General features: G+C 43.9%; 1 protein-coding gene across 1 annotated transcript in view; it reads left to right on the top strand.

The window, feature by feature from the left end:
- The first annotated feature begins 7,917 nt into the window (after positions 1-7,917).
- LOC105099169 (aldehyde oxidase 4) overlaps positions 7,918-10,290 on the top strand; it is a 57,226-nt gene continuing 54,853 nt past the window's right edge. Inside the window, exons 1-3 of the mRNA XM_064485418.1 lie at positions 7,918-8,017; positions 9,580-9,633; positions 10,150-10,153. Coding sequence (XP_064341488.1) covers positions 7,961-8,017; positions 9,580-9,633; positions 10,150-10,153 — 115 coding nt within the window. The 5' untranslated portion in view covers positions 7,918-7,960. The remainder of the gene's footprint in view (positions 8,018-9,579; positions 9,634-10,149; positions 10,154-10,290) is intronic.

Raw genomic sequence — 10,290 nt, 5'->3', positions numbered from 1 at the left:
TAGCTTCTCGGGTGAATTTAATATTTCTATGTCTTCCTTAAAATTGGAGGAGTGAATTTCAACATAGAAAATGAGTAAGGAACCCAAACTGAGGAACCCATCACACTCATACTGTTTTCTTCATCCCACAGTCATTTTCAAGTTCCTGTTACGACCAGTACTGTGCTATATGATAAACACGAAGGGTCAGCAGCTTCTAAACGTCTAACTTCTTTATAGCCCATATAAGTATGCCAGTTCTCTTCTTGCTGACCAGAAAGCAGCTGCTCCCACTTGAGAAAGGGTGACTGGTGAAAGTAGCAGTTATTTCTCAGCCAGAAGACAATGCCATATACCTGCAGTCATCATGGGAGCAGGAGGGGAGATGGGTTCTCTGAGCCACTCTCTAATTATTTCTTTCAATGAGGAGTTTTATTAATGAACCTGCCCAGAAGTGTCATGGCTTTCCCAAGTCCTTAGAGAGGCCCAGATACTCGGCAGTGACCAGCCAGGATGCTGGATCCAGGCTGCCTGGGTTTAGATCCCAGCTGTACTACTTACTGAAGTACAACAGTGGGCAAGTTTCTTAACTCTCCTGCCTCCGTTTTTCTGATCTGTAAATGGGGATTATAATAGTCCTTGCCTCATTAGTTTGGTTTGAGGATTAAATGAGCTAATGCTTAGAACAGTAGCTGGCACATAGTAAGCACTGAATAAAAATGAACTTTCACTGTTATTCCAGAATTCCGGTGTCCTCACCACTGCACAGTCACAGAGACAATCCTGGTCCTGCAGAGAGAATGAAGCTACCAAAGATAACACAGATACAGGATGCTCAAGTTAAACAAAGCCACAGCATCATGAAGTCCTTTTCATTAAAAAATGAAGCAGTCATCCAGAAAGTTGTGAAGCAAATTGAAGAGAGGCTAAGTTTCAGTAGAAATCACTGAACGGGATTTTGTACTTAAAGACTTTTCTTTGAGCAAATGTATAAGCAAAAGTTACGAACCGTCTGTGATGAGCACTAAGAGCCCTGAAATAGATAGTGGGGCTCCTAGCAGGACAAGAACAGCATGGATCACCCAGAAGAGCGTCCAGAAAGAACATAGATTATTCTCTGAGCCACACTGCATAGGCTTTTTATCAGTTTTTTAGTGAGGAAGAACAATAGCAGACCCACTCTAAACTCTTCAGTATGAAGTTCATTACAGTATAGATTTAGTCATTCTTTTTTTAAAAAGAAATCTTTTTTGTCTTTTATCTTTATGAAGTCATAAGTGAACCAGGCTTTGTGCTAGACATTGGATACAGGGTGAAAAAGACAGACTCTGCCCACGTGGAGTTGATGATCCAACAGGAGAGCCTGACATTAACCAAGTAATCACACAAATGTCATTGTGAGCTTTGGTAAGAGCTCAGAAGAAATACGAAGTGGTCGGTGAAGATGGTATCAGGGACTTTGAGACCTGGAGGTCAGAGAACTTTGTGAGAGAACAGCAGCAATGCTTTGCCCTGAGGATAAGGAGACATTACCAGGGCAAGAGCTGTAGCACGTGGTGCCAGGGAACAGTGGGCTTAAAGACTCTGGAGTGGGAAATGAGGGGTGTGGGCCCGGACCTGCACAGGGAGCATGTCAGTGGGATGGAGAACCTCAGGGGCAGGGCCATGTTAGCATCTTTGCCTTCTCCAAATACAGGGCAGTTCACTGAAGGTTTTAGACACACAGTTGGCATTGACATACTCAGGACTGTGTTTTCAGTAGACCCTTCCAGTTGCAGTGTGGAAATGAGTTTGAGGGACTAGAATGGAAATGAAAAGTCCATTTGGGAGGCTTTCAGCCCGCTGTTAGAGTCAAGGTTATGGTGAGCACTACCAAATAGAAAGACCCCTTTGCTGAATCGGGTCCCAAAAAGTCTCATGGCTGTCTGGGTGCTCCAGATGCTCGAGTAGCATCCAAACCACAGGAGGCCACATGACCACAGTGTGGGAGTGAACTTGGTTAACAAACTTTGATATTGTAATAATTGCTTTTACCAAATGATTCTCATCTTTATGTATTCTCACCTTTATGTAAACACATAAGAAATGTGTAATCAAAACCAATGCTTTCTGCATTTGTCATTATACTGCTACTTCAAAGCAAAATGTCCAAAAGCACAAAAGACTGAACTCTCAATACCAGTCACCACCTTATCTATGGAACTTAGCTCAGTTGCCTTGAAGCTGCTTTGCTAAGCAGGAATCTGCTGCAAACTGTCTCCTTGCCGTAAAAAGCAGAGACATGCTTTGCTTGCTTTGCTTAGTTCGAGGTCGTTGGTTCAGGGCTGCTTGTGCTTATGGAAAACCCTAAATTGTCCCCTGCCCTCACCCACAGGACATGCTTCTCTTATCAGGCACAGGTGGACAGTGTAGGCTGTTCTTGCTCACAGAAGACTGCGACTTAGCCCTTAGCTGGGAACATCCGGGCTGCTTCACATGCTTAGATGATTTCTGATCATTGTATGGAGACTCTGTGGTGGTCTGGGTTTTCATTATCAGTTGTTCGGAGCACTGTAACCTTGCTCATGATTGTTTGAGGCTTAAAATAACCATTTGTACTATCAATACTGTAACCTTCTCTCTAAGTATAAATCAAGATTATAATGGTTCTGTTTTTCCACAAACTGAAACTGCTGACCTGCATCCCTGCACGTATATACCACGCCCCTTACTCACTCCTATGATGTGTTTCATTTTGATTCTTTGTTTGACTTTTCTCAATAAATACTAGAGCTTTGGAGGAGCTGGAGGAGCCAGTCTCCAGCTCCCTCTCACTCTCTTGACCTGATAAAGTCTTGAGTAATTTCGTTCTTCTGCAGTGGGACTTTTGCTGGACAAAACCCATGATGAACAGAACCCATAACTGGTGTCCCATGTGAGGACCGCTCACAGGGATGAAAACCTACACCACAATAAAGCTTTTATTGGGGTTAAATTTAGTTGAATCCAAAGGTGTCAGGAATAACATTTAGCCACATAGAAGTTTGTGAAAATGAGAGTGACCCATTGAAATGAGTAGCTGGGAATGTGAGTCTGAGGTGATTAGTTATGTTAATGTCTAGGGTTTGAAGAGGCTGCCTGAAGTCCAGACAGTTGAGCAACAGAGGAATTAGGCTGATAAAATTTTACTGCACCAATTTTATTGAAAACAAAGCTGAAGCGTTTGACTTAGGTTTGTGGGCAAGCAATGCTGCAAATATTTCATTCCTGAATTCAACCTGCCCCAGTCATCGTGGGCCCTATGTCTGGGGAGGTGTTGTGGGATGGGGCCTGTTTGGGGGACTTTTGCCTTTGTGAGCTCCTTCCTCCATAAAAAAGAAAATATTTTAAATTATATTTCAGGACTGCATTGGTACAAAAATATAATCCAAGCTGGTTTGTATTTTTTTCTTCTGACTTTAAAAGATAAAACATTTTCATGGGCCTCTGAACTGGGACATGTCAGTGAAGCAGAGGGCAGAGTCCTGGAATCCCAGGCAGGTGACCCCAAGATGGAGAGGGGACTTGAGCTGAAAGTGCCAACAGCAGACAGGTTCCTCCCACGGAGCAGGACTGGCTGCCCCGCTAACAAAGCACACTAGGATCCAAATAAATGTTCTGGCCCTGAGTGACCCAATCTGTGTAACGACAGATTCCAGTTCCCACAGATCCATGTACCTAGCGGCATTAAGAAATAGAATCTGGTAACCAAAAATAATGTTAGTGTGTATTCCAATCTTTATGTCTCTTGAAGAATGTTATTGAAATCTGTAATTCAACACAACATTTCCAGAAAGCCTGTTTCCTTCTAATTCTGTCAAGCCCTGCAACTGACTACTCTTACTCCAGAACCACCCCCAGTCTGACCTTAGTCTGGCTTGTCTGTCTTCCCCCGACTCTTTCTTCCTTCATCTCCTCTCACTTCACCGTTACCCAGCTTGTTTCCAAGGAAGGGAAACACAGAGACCGTGGGGAGGACTCACCTGCACCGTCAGTCTTGCCCTGGCACACTGCAAAAACAAAAAGCCTTAAAAAGGTAACTTGTTTTGTTTTATTTTGTTTTGTTTTGTTTAAAAAAAGTTTGTTACAATACCAATAGGAAATGTACTACTAGAAATGTCCTCTGTGGGGCCAGCTGTCTGGGAGACGCAGAGGAGGTGGTGAGCAGGGGGAGGTGAAGCAGCAGAGGCCTGCGCTGTGTCTCAGGTCCCACTCCCCCGCGGGGAGTCGCTGCAGGAGCCCATTTGTGAGTGGAAGAAGAGGAGGCCAGTGTCACCCAGCCCTCCACGTGCAAGTTTGTCTTAGCTTCTGGAGCAGAGAGCAGCTGAGGAGCAGAAGGATGCTACAGAATTCTTAGCCACTTGGTGGCAGCACTGAGGGCTCCACTTTATAGATGAACCAGAATTCAAAAACAAAATCAAGAACAGATTGGAAATTATAGGCAGAAGCTATGGAAATATTTGACGGAAGCAGTACCCTTCAGACAGTTCTGTCCCAAGGAGCCTTACTTCTGTCTGGGTGTTCAATTTGTTCCACATGGGAAAGTGGTACATGTGTGTTTCAACAGCTGGTGCTTTTAGGCTCAAGAGGCTGGTTTCCATGATGAGGTCTCCAGGCCTGTGACGCAGCCCAGTGCCCAACATGACCGGCATTTTCCTGGGAGGATACGACGTGCATAGTGTTACATCTTTGAGCAGATAGGATCCAAGCCTACCGATAATGCAGGAACTCAAGAAATACCTAACTCCAAAGTGTAAAATTGCCTGTTTTCACGTGTTAGGAGAGACCACATCGCTGAATCATTACAAGCTTAAACAGACCCTGGAAGGAACTCTATGCTTTAAATCTGTAAGAACAGTTGGTGTTCCATATATACACATTTCTGCTCACAAGGGAGACTGCAAGTCCATCTTCTTCAAAAAGATGTCGAAATGGTCTGGACCTGGAGTTGCCAGCACTTGTCAAGGTCAAGGTCATGCTGAGTCTTCCACCAAGCATGCGCCATCGGTGTTTCCCAGCCAGGGCAGCCGGGGAGTGGGAGACACCCAGAGCCAGGCCTCACAGTTTTTAAAAACTAGATGAATAAAAGCTGAGGCATAAATTGCCCTGACATTTTAAAACTGCAGTAGTTTCTATTTCACATGCAGTGGAAACTTCTATTACACTGGTAAGGTAGCCTGTTCCAGCATTCTAGGGTAAGCAAGAATTACTCTCTCCCAGGTGGCTGAGGAAACAAAACGTGAATTTGCAAATCGGAATTTCACAGGGCACAGACTCACATGAAGAAACATGTAACTATCTTTCTCTGGTTGCCTCAGAGCCCTCATTTATAAAATGGAGATTTTATTCCTATCTCAGAGATTATCATGAAGATGAAATGAGCTCATACAGGGAAGCACTTCACTTGGTATATACTTGAGTACCGAAGGAAGGTTAGCTATTATGCAAATGTAATATATTTTATGTACTTGCTTTCTCTCTTTGTGTACATATATATACATATTTAAACTCTATCTCAAGCTCCGTTCCACCCAGCAGCAGAAATTGAGTCCTACTCAATTAGAAGAAATCCCACAGTATGAGGTTTCTGTAGTAGATTCTGGACAGAGGCATTAGGAGTCAACACTCTCCTTGGCATCCTGTCTACAGCGTCCCTGTCTTTGATCCTCACATTCCTGCACTCGTTTTTGCATTCCTGACGTAAGAACCTCACTCTGAAGGCTGGGGGCTTGGCATGCCCCCACCGCTACCTGAAGGGTGAGAAAAGGAATGGCAGCTAAAGCACGTCAGCCAGTGTTTCCTGCCACAACAGAAATGTGACTTTTTTCCTCATATTTTACAGTTCCCACAGAATTTGTGCTTATATCATCTATGAGCTGATAACCATTAAATTGACATCTCCAAGCTGGACGACGACTCTGAACTCCAGATTCCTATAGCCAACTGACACGTGAAATTGGAAATAAGCAACTAAAACTGAACGGACCCAAGAGAAGATCTTGATTCCCTGGCCCCCCTCCCCAGTGTTACATCCCCAGTCCTCCTATACCAGCAAATGGCTCCACCCATTCACCCAGTTGCTCAAACCAGAAACCTAGGACTGATGCTCAAGTCCTTTACCCCCACCCGCATCTCATCTATCAGCCGATCCACTTAGTTCTACCTCCAGCCTTCATACCAAGTCTGTCCCCGTGTCTCCATCTCAAACACCACTAGCTTACACCCTAGTCCAAGCCCCCATCCACCCCTGGCGGGGTGCAGAGAAATAGATTCAGACCTGGGCTCCACACTGCCCTCATACCAGCAGTAACTCATTCTCTAAACAGTGGAATGATCTAATATAAATCATGTTACATCCTAGCTCAAAACTCTCCAGCAGCATCCCTTCCCACCTAGAAACCTGCAAGCCCCTCACCTTGGCCCCTGCTTTCTGTCTTACCTTCTCTCCTCCCATCTTTCTCCTGCTCACCACACTCAGCCACACTGGCCTTCTTTCTGCTTTTCAATGCGCCAAGCTCATTTCTTCCTTGGGGCCACCTGGGGCTTATTCCCTTCCTTCCCTCAGTGTGCTGGCCTTCAGGACTCAGCTCAGATGCACCCCAGTGCTGACTACCCAAAAGTAAGGCGGTCTTTTAAGTCATTTTGCATCACCTCACCCTCTGTATCATGACTTAACCATTTCCTGAAGTTAACTTGTTTCTTTTGTTGTTTGTTATCCTATCACGTTAGAAATATGTGGCATTTTACCCAGTACTTTACAGTTCCCACAGAATTCACACACACACACACACACACACACACACACACACACACACACACACACACACACCCTCACATTCAATCTGCCAGCAAATCTGGCCCCTTCTTACCACTCCCCTCCACCATCACCCTAGTCCAAGCCTATCATCTCTTGACTGTGCCACTGTCATAACTTCTAAGTATCTCATTTCCTTTACCCTTCATTCTCTGCAGAGCAGCCAAGAGATCTTTTTAAAATTTAGACCCTGTCACCCTCCCCTTAAAACCCTTCAGTGACTTCCCATCATATTTAAATGGCTCAGCAAAACCCTTACCGTGCCTACAAGGCCTCCCTACGTACTCTGGCCACCAGCCACTCCTCCGACCTCATTTCCTACCATGTCTCCAACTGGAGCACAGAAAGTAGCACCTCTGCCACTGCTGCCTTTGTGACATTGGACAAGTTGCCTAATGTCTCTGGGCCTCAATTTCTTTATCTCTAAGGTGAAGATGATGAGAACATTTTACCAAACTGTTGTAGGATGAAGGGAGTCCTGCAAATGGTCTCCAACACATAGCAAGCTTGTGTACATGTTTTTAGTTTTAAGTAGTTTGATGTCTTGAAATCTTAAATTTGAAGAAACAAATGAGTACAAAAAACGATAAGGAAAAGAGAATATACTTGCATGTTGTTATCAAATTTTAAGGACACATTTTTATGAAGTCTTCATAAAGAAGTTGTGAAATTATGTACACAGTGGATTTTCCCTTTGCCTTTTAATGAAAGACCTGAGAAACAGTCTCGTGAGTTTTAATAGCAGTGTCTTAATTGATGGCTTGCTTAATTTAAAACTAATAATTACCTATTTAAAACTCACTTTTACTTATTTCTTCCTGATGTCAAACACCTTTCTCCAGGGAAACCAGTCTTGGACTCCAGATGGGACAGATGAAACTGCTGACTCTACTGACTTGTGGAAAAGGAGGTGTCAGGGCGCAGCCAAGAGCCCCTGGGAGTGCCCGTGGGCTGGCCGGGCAGGCAGGGAGTCCCGATTGGTGCTCCCGGTGCTCTGTGTCCACAGGGTGGCAAATAATCACCTGGTGTCTGCCTGTTTTGGCAGCTCAGGCTTCCCCAAGACTGATCAGCATCCAGGGTTTTGCTCTAACACATCTGCTCTTCAGGAAAACATAACCTTCTATCCTGGTGGAGGCATTTTTTCCTGGCATGATGTCTTCTCTTTCCAATTCTGATGAGTTGATTTTTTTTGTAAATGGAAGAAAGGTGAGTTTATGATATGATTAATATGAATTTTCACATATCAGGGACAAAAACTAAGCTGATTTTTTTCACTATGATGCTGTTTCTTATTTCTTTAACCTCTCTCTCCTGTCTTTTTCAAGTCATAGTGGTATGAACTTGAACAAGGGTTGTTAGTTCAGGGTCTGGTGCAAAATTATTAAAGCATGGGTGTCTTTGCTTGCTCTTTTCTTTTGGAATCAGTAAGGAACTCTCATTTTTATTTGTGGTATTACAATGGGAGTGAATTCTGACACAGATGTGAAAAACTTTGTCACCCCCCTTTTATTTGGTTATCAGCTCACTTGAGGTCACCAGTGCCATTTTAATTGAAGGCATATATGATGTTGAGGATGATAACAGCAAAGAATGATTTTGTTTGGCCTTCATAAATTCTCTCAGGCTGATCAATTAACCTAGAGGCTGAAACCCCTCTGCCTGCTGGTTCTGGCCTGGAGTGATGTCATGATGAGACAGCATTAAATCAATTGTGGCACTGATCGGGCAGCTGAAGTGGTTGGAGAACATTTACCTGGAGTGTCCTGTCAGGTATAGTGGTGTCTTTATAGTACAGAGTAGTGGCATCAGGCTGTGTCCCTACAATGTAGGGGGGACAAGAGGAAGGTCGTCCTGGCTTGCACGCCATCACTTGTTCCCCCCATTTTGTTCCCACCTTTGGCTGTAATTTCCATAGCCACACAGTTAGGGTGTTAAAGCAAATCTAACTGTAATGCTTTGCTTCTGCAACGCCACTGTACTTGGCCCCCTCCTCTCTGCATGCTGATTCCAAGTGGAGGGATGCTGAGCTCATCTCTGGCTGAGTAAGTCTGAGGACGTGGAAAGGAGATTTGAAAATAGGAGGCAGTTATGAAAAATAATGTAGTTTATTGCTTTTTCTGGGGTGATAAAAAATAAAAAACACTCTTGATGGAATGATGTCCTCTTTTTCTGGGTTCAGTGTTGCTACCCTTCCTGGTAAGTTTCTCTCCCATTCTCCTCTCTGATCTTGCCTGACTGCATCCATCAGAGGAGCTGCCTGGGCCACGGAGCGTGCCGGCTGGGACCCACTGGCGGAAGCGGCCTGGCACAGGGCAGGAGATGCAGAGCAGGGATTCACACTCCCTTCTGCTCCTCCTTCACCTGTCGGCACCTCTGTTTCCCTGGGGGATGAGGACAGGAGTGGCTCCCTCATAACACACTCCCTTATGACTCCCTTAGGGAATCTTCTCTGGCCAACCTTTTTTATGACTTTATGTTATTTTGAGTCAATTTTGGAATCTGTGTACTTGTTTCCCCATCTGGATCCTTTCCACGTGACTCTAAGGAAAAACAATCCAGAATTTAAAATGGTCATTTATACTAAAAAATTCAGAGGTATTGAAATAATGCTCCATTATTTCTCCAAAATTCTGGATCCAAGCGTTAAAAAAGATTTCCTTTATAATTATTTTTTCTTGTGAAGAAAAACATGCCCCCAAGACAATGAATAGAATTGCCATAATGTTGGTATTATCTTCCTAAAATTTCTTCTCTTATTTCACATGTAGGTCATAGAGAAGAATGCTGACCCTGAAGTAAATCTGCTCTTCTACCTGAGGAAAGTCCATATCCTTACGTTCTACTGTAATCCACCTGGATTAGGTGGTTAAAAGTGAACGTGCTGAGATTTCTGAAGAAAGTCACTCTGTGTTTGCTCTAGGTGAATAACCTTATGTTCAGTTTCTACAGTCTAGTTGAAGTTCAGAGAATGCATCTAGATTTGTGCTTTATTTGTTGTGTATGTGTGTGTGTGTTGTTTTGTTTTGTTTTGTTTTTTTGCGTGAGCAAAACCAAAATAATCATCCAGTGAACCATGATTATTCTAGCTTTGGAAACAACTTTATGACTTTGGAACTCCATGGTCACCCTGATGATGGTTTTATATTCAAGCGAGTGAATGTAGAAATATCCAGCCACTTACTCAGAGGTGCATGTCACTGACAACAGCTTCCCACAAGGGCATTTCGTTGCCCTTTTATAAACGTCTTGCAGAGGATAGCTATGCGCTTCCAGCTCTCCACCTCTGATCTGGACCTTTTTTCCCTTCTCATTCCCCCTGGACCTTAGTACTCAAAAAGAAATGTCCTGGGTTTGGATGCAACTATAAAGGAGTAATCCAGGGGAGTGATTGTTGCAGTGGTTACACAGATCTATGAGATAAAATTGCATAGAACCGACTATACCCACATGATATGAGTGCTTGTGTAAGTGCTGAAATC

This window comes from Camelus dromedarius, chromosome 4, assembly GCF_036321535.1.
Source record: "Camelus dromedarius isolate mCamDro1 chromosome 4, mCamDro1.pat, whole genome shotgun sequence".
NCBI lineage: Eukaryota > Metazoa > Chordata > Mammalia > Artiodactyla > Camelidae > Camelus > Camelus dromedarius.
Note: the sequence above shows the minus strand (reverse complement) of the source record. Positions and strands in the feature narration are given on the sequence as shown.